The 25,044-nt window shown below is 33.3% G+C and overlaps 1 protein-coding gene and 1 pseudogene across 1 annotated transcript; both read right to left on the bottom strand.

Annotated features, from left to right (window-relative positions):
* Positions 1-7,354: 7,354 nt before the first annotated feature.
* LOC113724576 (probable LRR receptor-like serine/threonine-protein kinase RKF3) lies at positions 7,355-9,217 on the bottom strand (annotated as a pseudogene).
* Positions 9,218-11,904: 2,687 nt separating this feature from the next.
* LOC113724575 (GATA transcription factor 26-like) lies at positions 11,905-14,269 on the bottom strand. Its single transcript, XM_027247463.1, has 3 exons — positions 14,242-14,269; positions 12,836-13,168; positions 11,905-12,182 (listed from the first exon to the last, which is right to left on the bottom strand). The coding sequence occupies exons 1-3, from the start codon at positions 14,267-14,269 to the stop codon at positions 11,905-11,907; spliced, it is 639 nt and encodes a 212-aa protein (XP_027103264.1).
* Positions 14,270-25,044: the final 10,775 nt, after the last annotated feature.

The raw sequence follows: 25,044 nt of genomic DNA, 5'->3' as shown, positions 1-25,044 counted from the left end.
ACTGCAAGACGACAAGTGGCGTAAGATTTTCCTAACTATGGCACGCGCTTCCGGAGTACTGGATTAACTCTCTGGATATTGCCCCACAAAAGGCCTCAGGGGAAGAGTAGTATCATATGTGGATTCCAGTGTATCAACATGAGGAGAATTTTCACTGAGCTACCAGGATTAATAGCTCCTCCAGCTTTTCTAATCCTTTTTCTCTATTTGTGGTGTAATGTGCTGCTTGTGTTTTTTCTCGATTTGTTTGGTTTCTTCCAAATGTGGTGTAATTTGCAAAAATTTGAATTACACAATGCCAAGTTTAAAAGATGTTTGGCTGTATGGATTACAAAAGTTTTGCACCGTAGGTTGTATATGTATAAGGTGATGCAAAATGGTTGATAGGGTATAAAAAGCTTTAAAAAATCGAGGTTGTATATGCAATAAGTCCTAGATTAATTTTGAAACGCGAAGTGAGGACAAAACGTCAAACCTTTGCGTGAATAGAAATGTTCACTTGTGCGGATGCATACTACCATAGCAATTAGGGACATCCAACTGATCTGATGTCTGGAGGGCCCAAATTTGGTCAACAACCAAATTCATCACTGACTTGGATTCATGTTCCACGAACAGGTTATTCTTCAAATACATAAGTGCCCATTGCCAATTAATGTTTTGGACCTTTGTGCATAATTGCAGATTGAAGTGAGCTGGTTTGACAAATGGTAGATGTTTGCCTTATATTTTATTTATAAATGGGTTGTGTAGATTTTGCCATAGCTTAAAGAAATGTGATCTCACAAAGATTTTTCTTATGGCCTCTCGCAATATGGGTTCACTTGCAACCTTGCCAGGAGTCTTATCTTTTCGATATTGATGACTAAGTGCTGAAACGCTTACAAGGCATTGTGTAGACTGCATATATTCGCTGTTCCTGACACTGACTGACTGACAAGGGTTATGCTATGTGTCAAAATAGTAAGAGGTATTAGATTTTTGCCTTTATAAGGATTGACCGCTTCGTGAACTAATGACTCTATCCCTCAACCACTTTAGCAACCAAACACATAGTTAGTATCTCATAGTAATAGTACATTTTTTTGCCATACCAAAAAATGAACACATTCCACGATGGCTATGCCACCAGCTCGTCCTCAGACGAAGATGATATTCTATTTGCAGTCGGTATGACCCTATTATTTGGGCCAAATGCAGAAGCATTCGGAGGTCCTATCCAGAAGGTACCGTGTAGAACTTCATCATTAATTGGCCAAAAATAGGTTGAAGAACTGATGTCAGGTCACCACACCTGAATTATGGATGCAACAAGGTTAAGTGTAGATTCATTTATGAGATTGTGCAACGTATTGTTCGAATGTGGATTTGTCCTCCAACATCATTAAAAAAGGGTTACGATAAAGGAGGCACTTGTGATGACTTTAGTATGATGAACCACAATATGCGGATGCGAATGATTGTAGACTGATTCAACCACTCGTTGGAGACAGTGCATCGGAATATTCATGAAGTCATCAAGGGTCTATGTACCTTTGCTCAATTCATCATCACTCTAAGACGCCAGGATGAAGTCCATCCAAAAATTCTGAATGACAGTAGATTTTATCCATGGTTTGAGGTATGGTTAGCTAATACGGTTGATTAAGTTTAAACGTTTGGTTCTCAAAGAATCTTTATATATGTTTTTGTTATTGTGTGGGTAGCGGTGGGATTGCTTTTGATAAAAGAAATCTAACAGACGAAATGATAACTACTTTCGACGGCACCACTATAATGACGTGGAGAATGAAGGAACTAGTCTAAATATACAATAATGGCAACTTTGATATTGGTTGTACTATCTGAAGTAATAGATAAAAACATCACAATTGCTTTTGAAAGTTAAGTTCTGGAATTGATAGGTAATGCAAATTTTAAACATAAAAATTAAATGCAACAAGGTAACTTGAAATAGTACTCTACTTTCGGCCAAAGATTTGCCCTTCAAGATTCAACACATAATTCAAAGTCTTGTTCTAATAGTCTATCTTGACAAGTACAACTATTAAACCTTTCTTGGATGAGTGGTATATGGGATTTATTCTACAAGTACTTCGATTCATACTGCATATATATAATCTTAAGATTGTATATCCTATTTTTATTTTACAAACTAAATGTGGAAAATTCACCATAATAAGATGTAAGGAAAAATAAAATGGCTTAGAATGCAAAATAAAAATTTGTGCACTAGGTCCATGATGTCAAACGAACATCAAAGTATTAATATTATTTGATCTATATTGCACTTTTTTGGCAACACCACGAGCAGTCCATCTTGTTCCTTCATTCATGCTAATATTTGAAAAGGTTAGTCAGGAAATTAATCAAATTTTAAATTTTTTATGGAACTTTTGTTTGGTGGTACTTTTTATTTTAATTTTATAAGTGATTGCCTGAATACATCTAATTTTGCAATGACTTCAATTTTTGTTTAAAGGATGCAGTTGGAACCATTGATGGGACACACATACCTGCTTCTGTCCTAAGTGGACAGCAGGTGGTATACACCAATAGACACGGAGTGTAGTCACAAAACGTGTTGCTTGTATGCTATCATGATATGAGATTTGCATACGTGTACGCAAGTTAGGAGGGAAGTGCCCATGATACTGGTGTTTTGGACAAGGCTCTAACGAGCCCAAATCATTTCCCAATGCCCCCTAGGTATACGAGAAAATTCATGTATGTAAATTTAGCATTAATTTCACAAAACTAATTAGGCATTTTGAAATTACATTTATGATAGGCAAATATTACTTGGTTAACTCCGCGTATCGAAACTTGCCAGGTTTCTTACCACCCTATAGAGGACGCCAAGCGGATGTTAGTGGTCGGAGAAGGGAGAAATTTGCTACTGCCAAGAAACTTTTTAATTACAGGTATTCTACTCTATGCAATGTCATAAAGCGAACCATTGGTATCCTTAAGAAGAGCTTTGCTATCTTGCGGGGCGCCGTATCCAACTACATGATGACTACTCAGATAAACGTAGTTTATTGCCTATTGTGCTGTGCACAATTTCAGTAGAGATCAACAGCCGAATGACCTTTACTTTGCAAACCCTGATATGGGAGATTCAGTTATTGACGATGCAATTCCTCTCTATCCGGAGATACAGCCATATTTCCCTCCCAAAGTGATTGACCAATGGATTGGCATGAGAGATGCAATGGCGGCTCATATGTTCAATGCCTATAAAAATACACGCCATCGTTAATGAAGAACCAAAAAAATGTCCATGGACATTCGGACAATATTAGGGTAAAGGCAAGGCCGCTCGACAATTGCTGGTTTATGTTAATTTTGGCAAACGAACACGACTAGTTATAAATATTATGCATATTTAATCTCGACAAGTCTTTTCTTGCATGGTTGCACTCTCTATTTGTGATCGTGATTCGCTGTAACCTCTTGTTATCAGTCAATGTTTGTGGCTACAAAATTCAATTTTAGGGCCGCAAACCTAGGTACTACCCAAATCATGCTAAAACTTTTTTAATTAACCACTCATTTGCAAATGTAGAATGCTCTGGGTCTTGTCAACAACTCTTCAAATTTGTTTGCAGACAACACGTGCAAATCCTTGGGAAGTAACCATTCGTTTGACCAAAAATAGCTGGTGGCTTTTGAATTTAGGTGGGTCCCACCACTTTATTACCAATTTAGCATTGTTCCGGTCTAGCTAACTTTTTGTCAACACAATGATCATAATTGCAAGTCTTTTCATAGATCAATGAGGGACATATGTTCAAAAAATCCAAATCATGGAACTCAATAATTCAAGGAAAATTATGTAAATTTGAGGTATCCAAATAGATTCAATGACTTTCGAAATCTATAAACCTAACTACACTTCTCCTGAGAAACAAATCCAAGTGGTTGTTCCATATAAATCTTCTCTTGCAAATCTCCATAAAGAAATGCATTCTTAACATCTAACTGATACAAAGGCCAATTATTAGTAGGAACAAGGGAAATAAATAATTGAACAGATGTGAGTTTTGCTACAAAAGAAAACATGTCTGAGTAATCTACTCCATATATCTGAGCATACCCTTTGCAACAAGATGAGGTTTGAGACAAACAACAGAACCATCATGATTAACTTTAACAGGAAACACCTATTTACAACCAATAGCTTCCTTACCCGTTGGTAGATAAACCAAATCCCAGGTACTATTATTATCTAGAGCCATTACTTCTTCCTCCATAGCAGCCAGCCAACCCGATTGTTCCAAAACCTCATATAAGTGTTGAGAAAGAAATATTGAATCTAAAGAAGTAGTAAAACAACGCAAGGAGGGAGACAAATGGTCATATAATGCAAATGATGAAATTGGGTAAGTGTATTGTCTTTTATCTTTTCTTAAAGCAATTGGCAAATCAAGACTAGAATCTGTAGATTGAAGAAACAATGGATCAAGATTCGGATCTGTAGACGAAGAAGGTAGTAGAGGATGTGAGTCTATGTATTTAGGACGATGAGAATACACTTGAGTAATTGATAATCTTGTAGGAATAGTTGTTGTAACAATGTAGACTAGAATATCATCTTTCTCCCCCTTATTACTGTAGATATTAGAGTAAAAAAAAATGGATGTGTTTCAAAAAATATAATATCAGTAGAGACTAAATAACGATTTAAAATTGGAGAATAACATCTATACCCTTTTTGAAAATGTGAATAATCTAAAAACATATACTTGAAATATTTGGGATCTAATTTAGACATTTGGGGATGGGTATCATAAACAAAACAAGTACATCCAAATATACGTGGCTCTATGAGGAATAAAGATTGGGTTGGAAACAAAATTGAATAAGAAATTTCACCAACAAGCACAGAAAATGGCATGCGATTAATTAAGAAATAGACTGTTAAACTAGCATCTGCCCAAAATTATTTAGGAACCTTCATGTGGAATAGGAGGGTTCTAGCAACTTCTAATAAGTGTCTATTTTTCTTTAAACAACACCATTTTGTGGTGGCGTGTCAGGACATGAAAATTGGTAAAGAATTTCATTTTCTGACATATATGAATTAAAGGGTTTAGAAAAGTATTATTTTGCATTATCACTTCGCAAAATATGGACAGACACATTGAATTGTGTTTTTATTTCAGCACAAAAGGAACAAAAGATACTAAATAAATCTGAACGACTTCTCATTAAATATAACCAAGTAACACGAGAGTAGTCATCAGTAAAGGTGATAAAATACTTAAAACCAAACTTAGATACTATTGAACAAAGGTCTCATATATCAGAATACACTAATTCAAAGGGGGATGCAACCCATTTATTGACTCTAGGCAGGTAAAACAAACGATAATGCTTAGCAAATTGGCATGACTCACAATCTAAATGGGATAAATTTTGAAAATTTGAAAACAACTTTTTCAAGATGGATAAAGATGGATGACCCAAATGACAATGAACTTCAAGAGCATTCAAGGTGGATGAACATGCAACAAGTTTCGGCACTTTCATTGAAGGGGTTTCAAGTGTATAAAGATTGTCAGACTCAAGTCCTTTATCAATAATCTTCCCCATCATAAGATCCTGAAAAATACAATATTCAGAAAATAATGAGACAAAGCACTTGAGAGTTTTTGTAATTTTACTGATTGAGAGTAGATTAAAAGAAAAATTAGGTAAGCATAAAACTAAAGTTAAGGGGATAGATGACATAGGAATTACTACACCAGAACCCACAACTGAAGCACATGACCCATCAGCCAAAGTAACATTTGGATGATCTTTGTTAGGATTAAAAGAGGAGAGAATACTTTTATCACCGGTTATATGATTTGTTGCACCGGAATCGATGATCCATTTGTTAGAATATGGCATAAGACATGTAATAGGTTTACCTGAATGATCAATAGAAAAATGATTGGTACTATAAGATGGGTTAGCAAATTTTTGTGAGGCCTGAAACTCAATAAAGCGGGCAAACTCATCAGCAAAGATGAACATGAATTTGTCAAAAGGCACATAATTGTTCTCCTGAGCTGCAAAATTTGCAAATAAGGAATGCTGCTGAGGTCTTCCATGAAGGTCCCAATATGTATGCATGGTATGACCTGATTTCTTATAGTGATAACAGACTCGTTGATTTGAGTTGCATTGTCCATGACCAAAAGTAACATTAGAAGTAGACAAAGATCCCTCGATTATAAACACTCGTGTGAAAGTGTCATGGAGGAAAACAATCATTGGGGCTGGAGAAAATTTGTGTTCGAGCAGCATCAAACTCAATTGGTAATCCTACAAGAAAACTCATTACAGTCATTTGCTCCCGTTGAAACAGTTGAACTTTTACATCAGTACTAAAAGGATGGAGAGAATTCAATTCCTCATATATTCATTTAAAATCCATAAAATATTCTGTAAGGGATCTCTACTATTTTTCCGAACGATAAAATTCCTTGCAAATATTATATGTATGATTTTAATTACCCTTACCAGAATACAAGAAAGGCAAATAATCCATAAGATTTTTAACAAATTCACAATGATTGATCTGACTGATTATCTCATCTTCTCTTAGCCAAGCATTCTTTTCTTCACCATCAACGAATGGGTCATCAGTGAGATGATCATTTCTATCGATGCTATGCAGATATATCCGGATAGTTTTGCTTCAATCCCAAAAAAAAAATTTCATTCAATTTGCGTTCAATAATCTTTGATGTTGTACGAATAACATCAGTTTTCATCTCTCTACTACTACCTATCTTATCTGCCATTATAATTCACACAAGAAGGAATTAAAAGTAACTCAATAAGGTCATGTCAAAAAATAAACTGATAATCAAAACCTAAAGTTTTGATACCATAAAAACTAGAAATGAAGAGAAAACACTCTTCTTTCATTATTCTTTTAGACCACACAATGTACAAATATGTACAGAAGTATAGCCTGATTTAAATCCTAAAATCATGTTAATTTAAATCAATTTATAATCTAATCAAATCTTCTAATATCTAATACTATAATCAAAGCGAATCAAATCTAATCTTTCCTAATATCTACCATATCAAATCAAATTATGATCAGATCACATATCTACAACAACTACAAACTTCTATGCAATAGGACAGTCCAACGTAAATATCACAATAGAAACTTATCAATTATTCTGTCTGAACTCTGAAGTGTTACACTATCAAACAAATTTTAGAGCGTCACTGACTCAAAGGAAATTCAATCAATTGTAGTAGGTAATGATATCAGACATGAAAAAATGAATAGATCTGTTAAAAGATCTTTATGTATATTGGGTGCACATATTGCACAAGTTAGTTAGACTTCTTCAATCCTACCGACTCCAAAAGTCGAGTTATGGATTTCAGATGGACGTTGATCAGCAAAGTTGAGCATAGCACTTTGTCCAGTGGAGACTAAGCTCTCAATTTCATCAATTTCTGCAGTAGTGGGAAATGAATGATCTGTATTTGATATAACAGTCCTGATGTCAGTTTCCAACATGTTCACAAGTTGATTCATGGTTGGCCTGGCATGTTGGAGAGGATGAACAGAAAGAATAGCAGCCAGAACATGTTTCTCCATTACTTCTGAGGGGTCTATCTCTGTCAATTTTTCATCAATAATTTCCAGAGCTCGACCTTCCCTCACAAGTGACCAAGCCCAATCTGCCGAAAGTATAGTCTGATGATCTGCGTCAATTGAAATAACTGCTTTCTTGCCACTCAACAGCTCAAGAAGTACAACCCCAAAGCTGTAAACATCACCTACTGTACCAGCAACCCTTGTACTAAAATGTGAGAATCCATCTGGGGTAAACTTTGCCAGGCCAAAATCTGCCAGTTTTGGCTCAAAAGACTCATCGAGTAGTATGTTGCTTGCTTTGATGTCTCTGTGGATGATTGCAGGTTGTAGGTCGTTATGTAAATAAGCCAATCCACGTGCAATCCCTAAGGCAATCTTTTTGCGAATAGGCCAGCTAAGCTCTTTGGCTCTTGGGCTGAAGAGATGATCATGTAGACTTCCATTTTGGATAAATCACACACGATTATTCTCTGGTGACCTAATGGAGGTGATGTCGCTGTACAGTAGCCTCTCAAAGCTACAAGATTTACATGCCTAACACTAGCAATTACCTCTACTTCGTGTCCGAAGTTTGCATCCCCTGCAACTGAACAATTCTTGAACGTTTTCAATGCTACTTCAGAGCCGTCTGCTAAAATTCCTTTGTTGACATTCCCATATCCACCTGTTCCAACTAGATTCTCCCTGGAAAAATTCCATGTAGCTTGTTTCAATTCCTCAATGTTGAACCTGACGAAAGTAATGCTTCCGCTGTGTAACTTGAAAGCAGAAGCTTTATCATCTTTAATCTCTCTTCTCGTGTGATCTTTCTGAATCCAATATTTTCTCTGCTGTCTGCATAGAAGCCAAATAATTGGAATGACCAACAGCAATCCAACGACAGAACCGATTAGCACTACCTGTACCTTAATGATGAGTAATCGAACGAAAACAAACACTTGATGGCGTCTAAATCAGCTGGTCCAAACTGATTAGCAAAAGCAGCAGCATACATGGTTGGAAAACCGGAGCAATCTGATACATTGCTGATTTCATTGCCACGAAAATAAGCCGACTGAATGCTTGACACAGCAGCAAGACAGGGGACACAAGAAGAATCATCATTCAAGGATTGATTACATGATTTAATTAGTCCCTGCAACTGGGCTTCAGGAACCAAGGCCTCAAACTGTGATTGTGTTGATATATTCATGCAAACATTCGAAATCCATGGAGTCTGAATGTCACACAGTCGGATCTTACGTCAAATGATTCTATGTATTCGTTGACAAGAGACTGATACTCATCCCAACAAGGCTCGGACGCATTAACAGGAAAGGTAAAGTATCCTGTTTTACGGAGATACTCTGATCGAATCATGCGAACAGCTTCAAGAAGGGAATGACACTCATTGGGAACATCAGTAAATTGCAGAGCAACAGGATTTCTGGCCACAATTTTCCCGAACTCTTCAAAGTCCAAAGGACAAAAAGAATCATTTTCCAGTTTTCTTTGCGAAAATTTGTCACTACTAGGCAAACTGGAACGACTGGAACACAAAATTCCCTGCATCAATCCATGGAGAATCATTAATAAAAGGATAGACTTTAACTCCATTTCCTCCTTATCTGAGTGAAAAGATATTTTCCTCCTTTTTAAACACTGGGCCTCTTAGCGTTTCTCTGATTCTTGTTGAAAAATTTCACCTCCAATTACGTGGCTGATACAAATATTCTGTTTTCCCTTCTAGATGATCATTTGACTAGGTTTCTTTTATGCTGGTTTTTGCATGGACAGACTTGGCTAGCAAACTTACACAGTAGTAGTAGCGTATTCTATAGGGCAAGGTCATTACGCGCACTTTGGTTGTGTAAGACTTCCACTGAAATAAAGTTTTGACCCATGATGGAGATAATGTTCTTGTTGAAGAAAATTTTGTAGTTTTCAATATTTTACTGCAGGAAATTGATTACTCCATATATCAGTATATCATCGGGTCCGGACTTGGACTGAAGATGTTGAACTAATCTATCTTTAGAAAGGATCAGTTGACTTAGTCATTCAGACATAGCTTGGGTCAATCTACAATGGCCACTGGTGACAAAGAAGTCAACCATGGCTTACTCCTAAATAGTGCTTATAATCTCAGGGGATTAATCACAACTCACAAGAAGTCTCATATGGTTTGGTGTATTTTGTAGTTTACCTCCCCATCCTTTTTTTTTTTCACTTAATCCTTTTGACTATTTAGTAACAGTGCTGACAGTTGATATCAAAAAAATAATGCTATTCCTGCAAAAATAATAAACAAACATAAATGCCCATATGTTCGGATCGAATATAGCACATATTTATCTTTTTTTGCACAAAGTTCTGGATCTATCCATTTGAAGTAATCACATGCATGATGAATCTAGATTAAGAAAAAAGAATTGCGCAATTTAAATTATTTGTCGTAAAAATTAAACCTTGTAATTTGAATATCCAATAAATCTCGTTTCAGAATTTTTTGGTGTCCAACATCTTTTCAAAGGTGATATTTTACCACATCCACAGGTTTCTTAGATTAACTCCTCTATGGGGCGTGATGAACAACATCTAGATGAAAAGGAAGGAAATGAATTCGAAGAAACTTAGGCATTTTTTTCTTTTCTATTTTAGTTGCAAGTTTTGTGGATGAATGAGAGATTTTTTGCTTTTGATGTGATGAATGGTCAAAACATACTCAAAAACTTTTGAGGGTAGCTTCTTTATAGGATATGAAGAGTGCCATTTTTGTCAGAAATTTAAACGATTAAAATGTGGATATTTTTGTCAACTAAAATGTTTTGCTGGTCCATTTGCTAAGGTGGACTAACAGAGGAGATAAAGTGTGAAAAATAAAACGTTAGGAACTAAATTACAAAACACACCAAACCTTAGGGGACTTCTTGTGATTCAAACCTATTTCAGGTTTAAGTTCCAAGTATGGAAATGAGAAATTCTACCCAAAACTTTGAAAAGGTCCACTTCACTTAATTTGGCCAACTGGAAAACAATACTGCTACGCAATCCAACAACGATTAGTAGTAAATTAAGTATACTAAGTAAAACTCCAATTAAATTTAATAACAAAAAAATATAAATTCCCTAGATATCTTCAAATATCCACGACATGCATGTGGGAGATAAAATATTTAACCATATTTCAATCTCAACTTATTTTATTGATATTCATAACTTGAGGAAGGGTACCTTCAACAGTAGCAAGGTGTCTAATTTACTGATTTTTGTGAACAGAAGCTGTATATTTTAGGACTCCTTGATTTCCCCAAAAAAAAATTTGTTTACCTCTCTAAAATTTGTGATAGGAGAAAGCTTCGGCCGTGAAAAGGGAAATACGGTAAATAATGGACGTAAGGGCAAGATTGAAACTTTGGAACTGATTTGGTTTAATAGTATTGGCAAAGTGTTATGATTGTAACACTAGGACCAAACTTTAGTAGACTAAGGACGCATTTGATAAGATTGAAGTGTGAAAACTGAAATTTAAAATCTGAATCCATTAAATTATTGAATTATCAAGTATTAAATTTAATACATTTGAGTGCATATCACATTCAGTGATAAGTGAATAGCTTATCACTTAATTTTGAGAGCAAGTTTTGCCTAGAAAATTCAGCACCACTTAATTAATTTAGATGTTCAATTTTTGGTTATCAAACAGTTTGAATACCTTAAGATTTGAATTCATTAATTTTAAGTGTTAAAGTACATTATCTCTTTTGTTTGTTACTTGCAAAATTCTAGTCCTTTCATTGATTGCTCCATATTTGAATTTAGGCGTTATTGCTTAAATTTCTATTTAACTAGAAAATCCTAGGAGCTATATTAAATTGACAAGTACTAAATAGGAACTATGAAATGAGTTCTTTGATCTGCATTGATACAATAGTTCATCAACTAATCATATAGTCTCAAGCGTTGTTAATTGTAGGTTAACCAATCATCTCATGATCAGTGCATGATTTTCATATCTAAGACTAGAAAGTTATACAATAAATCAAGGTATTGAGAGAAAACCAAGACAAAAACATAGAATTCAATCCAACATGAATAAAAGTACTTGACACAATACTAGTCTTTCATAATCCCAAATCCACCAAGCACAAACATATGGTTTTGGTCTCCAGCATGGTTCACCACCAAAAAACATAGTTGCAAGGCATATGCACTATAATCGTACACTTCATGGCAGAAATTATAAAGTTAAATTATGGATTTGGCAGTTGGCAGCACAACCAGGTGAACAAGCAGGCATTAATTTAAGACTGCGGTTTGAAATTCTTGGTAGGAGAAGCAGGTGGCTGGAGCAATATGCATCCAAGACCTATCTCATTTTCTGGTATGTAATGGTTAATGCGCTCGAAAATCAGTACTTCTTCACCATTGCAGTAGTCTCCAGCAGCAGCCTGTGAATCTTGCAAAGCATAGTAAAGTTGCTGGTGAAGCATTTCAGTAGGAGACATGATATGCTGGTCAAGGATTGATCTCTTCCTCTTAAACACATTGTTGCCATCCCAGAGCGGGAATTCGACTGCTTCTGCAAAATGGGAAAATTGCAGAAAGACTAGACCATTGTAGTAATGGATTTATATATTACCATAATTACTTCCATGAAATTTGATCATGTGTGATGAAAACTGATATGAGATGAGGATTAGATTATCTGATATTTTTGGAACCTGAAAAACATCATGGCCTCTTAAGAAACCCTTTAAGCTATGATGCTGCCGATGACTTGTCTATCAAAGAGGTATTTGAAAACGTAAAATTTCTCCATCCAAAATTGCAATGAATAGTTTCTTAGTTTTTTGTTTATTCTTACCTCAAGTTTGTGTTTGTCCCAAAAAAAAAAACAAATTTCAACACTGGACTCACTTATTACCAAATGAAAACGTTTGATATGTCAAACGAGAAAAGAAAAATAAACCTCACGAATTACTGACAAATATGAGCAAAAAATTTTATGTATTTCAGTAAAACAGTTTCTCGCTTTTTAACTAACTTGGATCTCATTATTCCTCATTAGGTGCATTAATCCGTGCCAAATGACAACTAAACTGGACAGGCTTGCTAAAAAGCAATTGCAAAATGACCACATTCAGAGTCAAAATACATTGTTAATTTTGTAGCATGCAAATGATACCACCAAAATTCAAGAAGACCATGTGTTACAATTCAAAAGAACTTTACCTTCTATAGTTTGCACTCGAGTAAAGTTGTCAGAAAATGTTGCTCCAATAGGTGTACTTTCTCCATTGCCCGTACCATCTCCAAGAACAGGCAAAAGTAGTTCTTGTCCAGCAATATTTGACTCAAGAATTGGAGGTTGTTCATGGCTATGACACGAGGAAGAGCTAATTTGGTTTAGCTTTGAGGGCAATTTACCTGAATGATCGTTCTCAGGGTCTTTAATTGCATGTTTTGGAATATAATCTTCAAGTGTTCCCCTTGTTCTCCACCTTGATCCACAAGCATTGCATAAAACGGGCTTCTCTGGTGGTCCACTTCTCCAAAGAGGGGTCTCTGCAACAATTTGTTATTTTTCTTGTTAAGACGATGATGCTTAAAAGAGAAAATAATAACTTCAGTATCTCCTAAAACAAATAATTCTTCTCAAACCAAAGTTGGCTGAGAGAAAAAGTCTTATAGAAATTAACTGAAAATTTTTTTTAATTAGGATATCAGCTCCCAAGATTTTCTAACAAATACATTATAAACTGTGTTAGAATGTGCTACTCCTAAAGATGCTTACCTCAAAGGTAATAAATTAATTCATACAAGTCATTAAACATCTTTAATATCTGCATCTCAGTTTTCTTGCCTTTTTCAAATGCAAGACTAGTATTTTTGCATTGTTACCTGTAAGTTTTTGTCCACTATTGGTAGATGCAACTGAATTCTAAAGCAATCAATTCGTTTCTTTTCAAATACTAATAGGATGGAGTAATCAATGCAATTTCTAAGAAATAACAATATTCTATATATTGCTTCATATGCCATTTATAATGGCAGATTCGGTGCTTGAAGTGTAAAGTTTTTCATAAAGTAAGACTTTGACTTCTTACTGTTGTAAAACAGAAGGAAAAGGTTGTGAAGTCTATTAACCTTTTTGTTAAAATATCAAGCCATTCAAACAAATTAATTTATTGATTTTCTTAATGTTTCATTAATTGTTAATCTCGTGATTAAGAAAAGTTTGTGTACAATTCTTCTATAAAGATTATTAAAAGACAAATAAGCACAATTTTATTAGTTTCAACCACCTGTATGAAATACAGAGAATTCATCAAAAGATCAAAAAAAAAAAAAAAAAAAACAAGCAGCACATTAGGAAGGGTAAATAAGATGAAGAACACTCACGCTCCACACCACAATGACAGCATGGTCCTTCTCTAACCATGAAACCTTGTCAGAAAAAAGCATAAATTTTTATCAGTTTGAGAAAAGAGGATAATCCCCACCTAAAACTCCAAGCAACAGATGCTATAAAAGTTTAAAAAATTAAAATAAAAGATTGGATTTGCTTTTGACACCTAAAGAAGGATATAGGAAATGATTGAACAGAGAATATAATAGCAAAGAAAATCTATACATACCAATATCATTGATTGCATTTTCACTCATTATGGTTTTACTTAAATTGCTTTGTTGGCAAAATTTTGGGTGCAGGCAATCAAATTAATTGCAGGAGTAAATTTTCCAAGAAGCAACAACTTGAGAAAAGAAAAACACTGAAGTTTTTCACTCATATATTAATTTTTGAGGTTGTGCAAATGGACAAAACATACACATGATGCGTCTTCCTCACAGGCAAGCACTGAAGTTTTTCTGTAACGGAAAGTCCAAATGTCAAAAAAAATAAGAGAGTTGAACTGATGATTTCAAATCACAATAACCATTATTATTTCTTTAAAAATATGGTACCAGATGCAAATAATCAAACTAAGAACGAGAGTAGTTTTTTTTTTCTTTTTTCTTCAAAAAGCCCAAAAGAATTTCAAGAAAAATAGGAAAATGAAAGTGATCACAAGATACATCTTCTTGACAGACAAGCACTGAATTGTTTATGTAACGTATATTTTCCACATGTAAAAAAGAAAAGAATTAAAGCCGTGATACCAATAGAGCAAGAAGCATTTACTACATTTTTTTGTGTCGAAAAGAGAACCAGCAGCCGCCATTCGAACATGCGTACTAGATAAATCCCGCCCCGTATAATAACCTACCAACCATCGGAAGGCTAAGACAGATGCATTTTTTATCGTTCTCACTAGAAATATGGTACCAATAGCATTTACTTGTCGCTCATGTAGGAGGACTGGAGAGCTTTGAAGCTAAGGAAGAAATGTATGCTACTGAATGTATTAAGAGCTATTTGCATGATGAACTGAATTCGACACACTCTACATTAAATAGTTTAACACGTAAACAAGATTATCTGACCAGATTCTAGTTGGTTTCTATTATTTTCATTGTATAACTTTGCACTAATTAAATTAGGAAATTAACTTTCTTTAGCAACTTGCCAAATGTTTAATAATGCAGGCATGCAAATGGATGAAACCTCTAGATTTGTTATTGCCAAGCTAGTAGATCTTTCTTTTGATAATATTAGCATCTTATAAGAAAATCAAGCCAAAAAAATGTTTTAAAAATTTTGATACCCCAGTATAAGCAAATTAGCAAAGTTAACCAAATGCTGCTCTTTTTTTGGAGGATTAAGAGTGATCTCTCATGCCCTCTCGGTGATTCGAAATTGTGATTTTAGAATCCGCAATGATAGTTAATGGTAATATATACATATTTTAAGACTTAGTAGTCTAAAAGTATCATTTAATCTTCTCATAAGGGACTTGTTCAATTGATTATTTTAGCTTATTAGGCAAACAAGAACAAGGCCCTGTATGTAAGCCATTAACCACACTAAGTATAAGCCGTTAAAGAAAAGCATTTTCATCCCTGGAAATACCAACTACAGCTCCATTTGGATTAACTATATTGCCATACATTTTCGGATGTGATTATGTGAATAAAAAGTTAATTCAAAAACATGTTTAGGAAATGTTAACTTTTCTTCGATTGATCAACTTATGTATGACCTTTTTTCTTTTTGGGGGACTTGACTTTGATTTACAAAATAATCAAGTTTGGAGGTTAATGATTTACATGTGAAACAAAAAACTGATTAGAAAAATAAAAAGAACAGTACAAATTCTTATACTATATGAGAATGAGTTGTGATTAAAGAGAGGCTTTGAATTTCAACCGCATGGATAGGGGTATTTTGGAAATGTAGAATAATGTGCAGTTTTTTTAAAGTTTTTAGTACAACTGATGGCAGCAAGTTTTTGGGTATGTTTACCGAAATGTCCTAATGTTTGTACATTTAAAACTTTTATTTATGGAGACATTTGGGTATTTCTGGAATGTGGGATTATTTTACAATCGTTTTTGCATTGAATACAACTCATATAAGTTTATGTGTTGATGTAATTATTGAAATGGTGTTATAGACACATTTAATTGAAGTGTGATTTTTGTTGTGCAATTAATTTCTTATACCATATAAGAATAAGTTTTAGTCAAACTCATCTTTGAATTTCAACCGCATTTTTGTTGTGCAATTAATTTCTTATATCTTATATACTATATAAGAATGAGTTTTAGTCAAACTCATCTTTGAATTTCAACCGCATTAAGGGTTATTTTCGTTTTTAAAGCGGGTATCGATATGTGGTGAAACTTGGAGGACAAATAATGGAAACATGAAATTTTGTTAACTTGACTGTATTATCTTTCTTGTGTTTTGAATGTGGGGTTACGCATGTGACATTTAATTAATTATTACACTATTTATGTGTGAAATTACTTCTTTGCCATTTGATGTGGCAATTAACACTCAACGGTTCTAGAACTTCGTGGATTTTATGTCTTTTTCAAATGGTAATTAAATTTGCAAGTGAAACTAGAATCTCTCTAATTATCATATAATTATCTCTTAATAACATTATGATAATATGCGATGGTTTTTCTTCCTCCGTTATTTCTTTTTGTTATTGCATAACAGCAGTTACCTTTGGGTTTTGATAATCGGGCATTCTTTATTCCAGGTATGACTAAATTGTTTTCTTTTTGGTGAAAAAATCCCCCTCTTTTGAAATGCTTATTGATTTTTGATTTTGAGGAAAGACCCCGCTACATAATCCTGTGATCCTTGGATTTGAGCATAGCATGAATAAGAAAGAATTTGTTCAACATACCATTATTTCAAGTTCCTAATGGACCTATCATTATTGTCTCAAACCCCACTACCTCGGATCTAATCAATAAACTTCAACTAATCAAAATTCTTTCTTTTGGTCTCCCATAACCTACAATCAATTAAATTAATTATTGTCTAAGTAACATCTATTTCTAATTATTCACACATTCTTCCATTTTTTCCCAACATTTACGAATGTAGGATCTTTCTTCTTCCTAACCTTAAATTGCGCTAATTATGTATACCACACTATAAAACTTTTTTTTATTCATACCACTCTATAAAACTAATATCAGTTTCCTGCCTTTTTCAATTTTGTTCTAAAGTCATATATTTCTTGGCGTTTCTTACAAGGGTGAAAAAGTTAATTGGGAAGAAAGATGTAAAAGTAAAATTAATCCAAATTATTATGAAACTTATGTTGGATAATCATTATCACAATCACGGCCAACTTGTTCCAATTCTTCTTCTTTATTTCGATTTAATTGTATCAAAGTTGTGAACCTTATAAATTAGAATTTTGCTAATTTAACTACTCCCTTTAGTTTAGTACGACCTTCCAAAGAGGTATTTTCTGTTCCACTAAATTTTCATTTGCTTGCTTTCACAGAATTCTATGTATGATTGTTTTTCATTAGTATAATTTCATTATTCATATGAAATTTTTGAAACATATAGTGAATGGTTGATCATCATTGCAGGGTTAGTAGTGATAATACCACATCTGCAAACAAATATTGGGAAATATCATTAACCACTTTCTACTCATGGCTTCCAACTCCAACTCATGTGTGCAATTTCTTCTCATTTTGATTTCATGATGGGCTTGTTCTACCAAACAAACTCTTTCACATGAGAGTGTTTTTCTATTGTATTTCACCATTACGACTGAGATGTGCTATCAAAGAAGAAACAAATTTTCACATTTTCCTGTAGTGTGAACTTTTCAAGAGAGTGTGAAGGGCATTCTCTTTAGGGCTAAATTATGACAACGGGTCACTTATTCCTTTCATAAATGCTTTATGAAATAGACACCTTGAGTTCCCAAAGAAGTTTTACTCATGTTTGTTTGTCCAACGCAACAAATTTGGTGTCGACATTATTGATTGCTTTAGGAGAGGCAAAAGTGCAAAAAGTATCCTCAATATGTTCTATGAGCCAGCTCTTAATTTCAATTTATTAGTTCTCAATGGATTTCCATCAATATGAACCTATAAATTTATTTCCTTCTGAAAATCCTGCTTTTGGATCATGTTATGTTTTGTTTTCCTATTAATCAGAACAATTATAAATTCTATGCTCCAATCCACATCATGCTTGATGGATTGCTTGACGAGACCAAAAATATATTAGGCATCAACTTGCTTGGATTTTGGATTCTATGTGCACAAAAACTTAGGGACTTCCTCGATCATAGTTAAGATGGATTGTCTGATACTTTCAAATTATTTGTGTGATACTTTTGAGCTTTCCATAATATATTTACAAGGTTGACTCTTTCTTTTCAACTGTCAAATTTGTCAAAATTGATGTGGATGAGATAAAACTAGTTAAAAACAAAGTTGAGTGTTAAACTTTTTTAATCTTGTAATGAGCTATAGTATAAGGATGGGAATTATCTATTTGGCATTAAAAAAAAGTTTTTGCTCTCATTTGTTATGTACATGTTGAATAATAAAAAATAATATATTATAACTTCAACTTTGGATGTGTTCTTAATATGTTATTCAGTTGGTCTCTTTTGACATTTCCTTGTATGTTCTTGATTAACATATGTAGAAGAAATACTATGTGCATTTAAAAATTAACTTTATTTTATGTAGGGTGTAAAAGGACTTGTTTATGGGTAATCCTACTTCAACTGATATGATACTTACTTTATATACATGTTTTTTTAATAACTTATTTCTGCAATACTTTGAGCTTTCTCAATCTTATTATATTTTTCTTAAAAATTATGTAAAACATTTTAAATACAGGCAACCAACACCCGCACGTTGTTCGGGCTTTCATACCCTAGCATGCTGAGAGAATAATAACTCTCATGTAAGCCAACTGACGTATTCAACTCAGGATTCAACATTGGGCTTGATCTTGCAGGAAAAAATTCGCATTGGATTTGTAATGTCCCAACAAACCCAAAGTGAGTTTCACCCTCCAAAAAAGCACTTGGGTTTAATTTTGTGGGTTCTGTACTTGGGCTTTACCTTTCACCCTCCACAAAAACAAAAAAAAATACTTGGCCTTTACCGCTTTACCATTCATGATAGACAGAATTCATCTGGGGTGCAACAAAACTAAAATGGAGAGATAGTTTGTGTAGTTGTACTTTACCTTACATTTAGTGGGCCATTCATGGATATGTCCTTGGTCGTTTTTTACCATATTGGGCTTGTCCGCCACAGAGAATAAAAATTAGAAACCACGTCAGTCTGGCTCTTATGTAAAAGATCTTGTTTGCAATCTTGAACCTATCAATTTTTTTTTTCTTTTTCTCCTTATATATTTTGGTGTCTCTTTTCAATTGAGATAAAAAAAGAAAAGTGATTTCTCAATCCGTTCATTGTGTCACATAAAAAATATTTAACTATATGATGAAAATTGGACAGCAAGAATTGTTGAATTATTTAAATTTATTTTTGTCCTAAGGTAATATGTTTGGATTTGAATTATCAGAGCTCTAATAAATCTCACATTTCAGTAAATAGTACGTAATATGGGGTATTAGAAAAATTACTGTCTCAATTGAAAAAGACAGAAGAAGTTTGTAACCATCTAATAGGAAATTCTAAAAATGTAGTGGTGGAGAATGTGTCATTGTCAAGTTTTCCCTATCAAAATCAAGGAAGAAGGATGTGTAAAGATCACTGCAGAATGTTGTTTTGTCTTTTGGATAGGTTAAATTGTCGGCATGATGCCACTTTCCAAACAAATTTCTTTTGTGCAATGTTTCGTGACGTGGACGAAGGTTGGCAGTACCCATCATGTGGTCATTTTTGTGTAATATTAACATGTCCTTGGAAGCTTGTCTGATCTTGAAATTGAAGCTAAGATTGGTCAGAAGATTATACTTCAGAGTTGGGTGATAAAAAGATAGAGTTTCATACACATATACATACAAGAAAAAAAAAAGGAGGGTCAGAACAATTAAATCTTTAACTTGCATATATATATATATATATATATATATATATATATAACTCTGAACCCTAAATATGATAGTAGGGAGAAATTTGAGAGTTCTCCTTTAATCACTGGGTCAATCCTAATGGTTGTACACGTTAAGAGGTTAGATGTAAATGACCTTCAGATATCTTTCTATTTTGTAGGTTTTTTTTTTTTTAATAAAAGTCAAAAAAATTGTATGTAGGATTTATGTTTACATCATTTTATATCCAAGCATAAATTATTTTTCCTGCTTAAATTGGGTAACTATCTATACATCCTATACATTTGTAGTACTATTTCCCACTTAAATTTAAAAAGTGGATCATCTATTTCTTTTTTGAGGGATAAAGTGAATTATCTTTAATCTTAAACTGAAAAACAATAAAAGATGAGATATGTGGCAATTCACTATTGCAAATGCCCAGACCAAATGTAAAAAGTGAAAATCCAACCAAGATATTAATCCATGCACAAAATTTTTATGTTTAAATTATGATTTTTTGCAGAAAAATTTTTATATTTTTCGTAAACATATTTTTTAATCATCGTTTTGCCTCACATATATCAGATCGTTATAGTACATTTTTTTTTCATATAAAAGCTCCCAAAAATAGCAATCCAAACGGGTTGCTCAGAAGAAACTTTCTCCAACAGCTTATAAAAAGACTGTAACTATAATACTTTTCGTAAAGCTATCACCAATCACCATATCTAGCGACCATCTCATGTTTAAGTGGAAAGTTTGGTGTAATCACTAAGCACCTTTCACAATACAATAATCGGGTTCCGGCACCATTTTCCAATGCAACAAATTTGAGATTATGCGTCTTTTCACCAGCCTATCTAGAAACTTGTTGCGATGTGTTTGGATTGCATTTTCCATGATTTTCCTGAAAAAATTAGTGTAGCGATTTGATGTATGTGAGGGAAAAAGATAATAGAAAAATGTGATCACGGAAAACGATATAATTTTCCGACGAAAAACCGCAATCCAAACAAGGCAATTTGCCCCACAATTCATATCACGCTAATTACCATAGGTAGCATAGTAACTGAATATCTAATTGAGTCTTGTGCTCAAGTTGTAGTAATATCTTTTGTTCTTTACTCTCTTTTTTTTTCCCCCTCCTTTTTGGAACTAACCAAAAACCTACTTGTGGATGAGGGTACTTTACAGAGGGCAATCTCTTCATGTTCACAAGTTCCCTCCATTGCGAACATTGATGGATTAGATCAAAACCCAATGCAACTGTCTAAGACATGAACTGAAGTGAGTGAGCTATATCACTTATCATATTGATGTTAGGTACTGATTTTTCTTGTCTGTGCTGTAAATATCAGTAGGTATTGGGTCCTACTTAGGTACATAAAATTTGTGAAGCATAACAATTGAAACACTTTCTTCTGTGATATCCCCACAAATAAATGTGCCGACTTAGGAATTAGGATGGTTACCTCAATTTGGTAGAACCCTACAAAGTAGTAATCGAACCCTTGTTGGAGGAAGAGGGCAAGGTACAATAAATAATTCAGCAAGAAACCCTTGTCGTTGCTTGTCCTGATCAATTCACATTGGTAAAAGTACCTCATGAAGAGATTACTTGTGCCTTGCTAGATTTCTCGAATTATTATGCATGCTACTTAGAAATGGGTTAATATTACTTTGCCTCCTGAGTTTCAAAAGTATACATTTTGCCCCTCAAGTGAATTATATATGTACTTTTAAACCCAAATTACCCTCAGTCTTCCTGTTTAGCTTGTTACATTTTCTTATTTCATGCTCATTAAAATTACCCTCAGTTGTCTAATGGTCAACTTTTTAGCTCGTTGCATTTTCTTATTATATATTAATCAAAATACTTTGTTATTGCATGATGTGACGTTTGGATAGCAGTTTAATTAACTCATTACGTAGAGTTATGTATAATTTAGCATCGATTTAAATGGAGCTACATCCCCCCCCCTTATCCCCACGGACCCCACCTTATATGTAATGTGGTATTGGACTAATAATGAATGTATATGTTGTAATTTTAAAAAAAAAGGGTGTGGTATTTTGTTATGATAAAATAGTACACTCTTTCTTGGCATTTCATTATCTTCATGGTAAAAGAATGATTTTGTTATGTTAATTTACTTGACTTTTTATTTGTTAAACGTTGTATATTTTTTGTAAAAAAAAAAAAATCAATGGGCATTAATTTAGATTTCGCATAGTATTAAATGTGAAAAAATGAATTCAAAAAATCAAAGTAATTTTCATCATTTAACACTGATTTTTGGCTACATCAAAAGACTAATAATTACGATTTTTATTGGTGTTATATATTTTTTTTAAAAATTAGGTCAAATAAAAAATAGTAATGGTCAACACAAGAGCACCCATAGGATAGTGGGATAGGGTACGAACAAGGCCATGGTAGGGGGAGTTTTTTTTTAATTTAATTTATACTGTAATCCAACATCATAACATACAACAACAGAATATTATGATGAACACATAAGAAGAAACTGCAACAATATAAAAGTTGACCATTGAGAAACTAGGAAAATTGGGAGTAATCTGGGAAGAAAAATATGCACATGGGTTGTTCAAAAAAGATTTATTGATTTCACTTTCCAAAACTGTTAATCACAAGATTCAATGGGTTTAATAATAACCAAAACGAATTGAATTATGCATTATTAGCTGCCTGAAATGGTCCAGCTTTAGTAAAAGTGGTAAAAGAGTGAGCTGATAATGATAATGATGAAGCAATTAGTTCCCTAATTTGTCGCATGCCAGCAATTAACAACAACAAATTTTAAGGGATACATAGGAACTAGGTTGTGGTGGATGTTAGCTATACTTTTGAATCTTGATTGCAGTGCGAATACTAAATGTTCTTTGTTTGTCTGGGAACTTTGACAGGCTCACTTAAATTGTGGAGAATGGTCGAGTCAAAGGGTCCAGAAATTATACACCCTAATAGTCAAACGTTCAATCTTTTCTCCTTATGCCAAATAAGGTTATTATAATGATTTAATTGTATACAAATAAATCCTACCTACACTAACAGTGCATACACCATCGCAGTTGAATATATGATACACGAGCAAAATTTAGATTTTAATCTTAAATTCAGATGAGTTGTCATGTATCCAATGGTGATGGTATATACATTGTCAGTGTGTAAAAAATTAATCTATTTTATATACACTGATAATATATATACTATCACGATTGGATACTTGACAACTATACAAAATTTTAATTTTAATTTAAAATTCAAATTAGTTGTTAAACATCCGACGGTAATAGTGTATACACGGTCAGTGTATATAAAATTAATTCTATTATGATTAGGCAAAAATCAAGTTCACATGTAAAATTAATAAGGTAACAATAACAAAGGGGAAAAAAAAACCCCCCAATTCTGTTCAAGTTTATCTGGAGATTCAACAATTTGGATCCCCATAGACTTTACTGTTTTTTGTTCCGATTCTTGTACACATTATGCTGTCGTGTTTACATACTGCATACTGGCATCAAAGTGACTTCTTTTAGCTTTGAATTTTAGATTGCCTACAATATTTTTCTTCTACCAAAAAAAATATATTCCCAATTTGGTCAGTTACACTGTGATAGTAATAAATTGAAAAACCCTACAAGAATTAAAGAAACAATTGGTGAACACATACGACATTTCCCTTCTACGAAGCCCCAAAACGTGGATGTCCATTCTTGTGCATTTTCCTTTCTTGTCCATGCTACATTTCTAAACCTAAACCCCGTGGCAAAAGGAAGGTTTGTACTTATTCTTTTTGGACAATTATTATGAATAGCAACAAATATTCAAGATGTCAAATTTAGCATGAATGGAGATTTTTACTTCTAGAAAACTAATTACATTGTTGATAACATACTCAAGACTCCTAAAACTGAGACTCGGAATGTAGAAATTCCTGTATTCCTTCTCTACTTTTTAAATCTCATCCTTTACCTATTAGAAGGAAAAAAAATAAAAAAAATGCAATTACATAAATGAAAATTCATTTGTTGAACTTGTTAAATAGTGCTGAACTTGTGTGTATTTTTTTTAGCACAAGAATCCTAATTGAATGCTTAATTCTGATAAGAATCAATAGAATTACTTCAAATACCTTATCTTATTTACCAAATTTACCCTTGTTTATTAATTATATTCAAAATTCTTATATAATTAAACAACCTAATATTCTCTATCTAATGATTTTCTATTTTTCTTTTCGCCCTTTTGAATGACTTTCACATTTCTCCATACTTCTCATATAATATAATTCATCTTTTATATTACTTTGATTTAAAAATAAATATTGTCATTTTCATACCTAACATATTTAGCTAATTAAATCATAAGTTTTATTTCTTTTTTGGATGAAAAGATATAAGGACAAATTTGTCAAATTTAACTTATTAAGCATTCAGTTATAAATGTTTATCAAACAGTATAAATAGGTTTAACATTAAAATTCAGACATTCATATATTTCTTTTCAGTGCTTAAAATTCAACAAATTAATTATTTCAGTATTCAGACAGTATTCAGATTTCAGAATTCAGACTTCAGAATTCAGATTCAGTTTTATCAAACGGAACCTGAAGTGCATCAACTCAAGTATAAGTTTTACATGGTCTAATTTAGACCACTACAAACACAAAATTAATCTGAAGTATAAATTCTCTTGTGTTATTTCAACTGCAACTGGTGACCATTCTTTTTGATTCATGATACTTTTCCGGTAAGTAATTACTAATTGACAATGCTCCCTTTTTCTTTTTCTTTTTTTATTGCCTGACATGGAGTACTAGTAGGAAACTAAATCCATGTGTGTTTGGATTGTAAGTTATTTGAGATATTTTTACTGTAGTACTTTTTGTGATGTGATGTATGTGAGATAAAAAGGTAATTGGAAAGATAAAAAGGTGTATTGAAAATTGTAATGGTGAT

This window comes from Coffea arabica, chromosome 2c (assembly GCF_036785885.1).
Source record: "Coffea arabica cultivar ET-39 chromosome 2c, Coffea Arabica ET-39 HiFi, whole genome shotgun sequence".
NCBI classification, from domain to species: Eukaryota; Viridiplantae; Streptophyta; class Magnoliopsida; order Gentianales; family Rubiaceae; genus Coffea; species Coffea arabica.
The sequence above is the reverse complement of the archived record's forward strand: the minus strand, read 5'-3'. Positions and strand labels throughout refer to the sequence as shown.

Bases quoted from the DNA above. Each gene is read 5' to 3' on its own strand.
- LOC113724575 (XM_027247463.1), bottom strand. From the start codon at position 14,269: ATGAGTGAAAATGCAATCAATGATATTG. The intron at 13,169-14,241 runs GTATGTATAGAT...AAATTGTTGCAG, and splicing joins AAATGCAATCAATGATATTG to AGACCCCTCTTTGGAGAAGT. The intron at 12,183-12,835 runs GTAAAGTTCTTT...CCCATTTTGCAG, and splicing joins TCGAGTGCAAACTATAGAAG to AAGCAGTCGAATTCCCGCTC.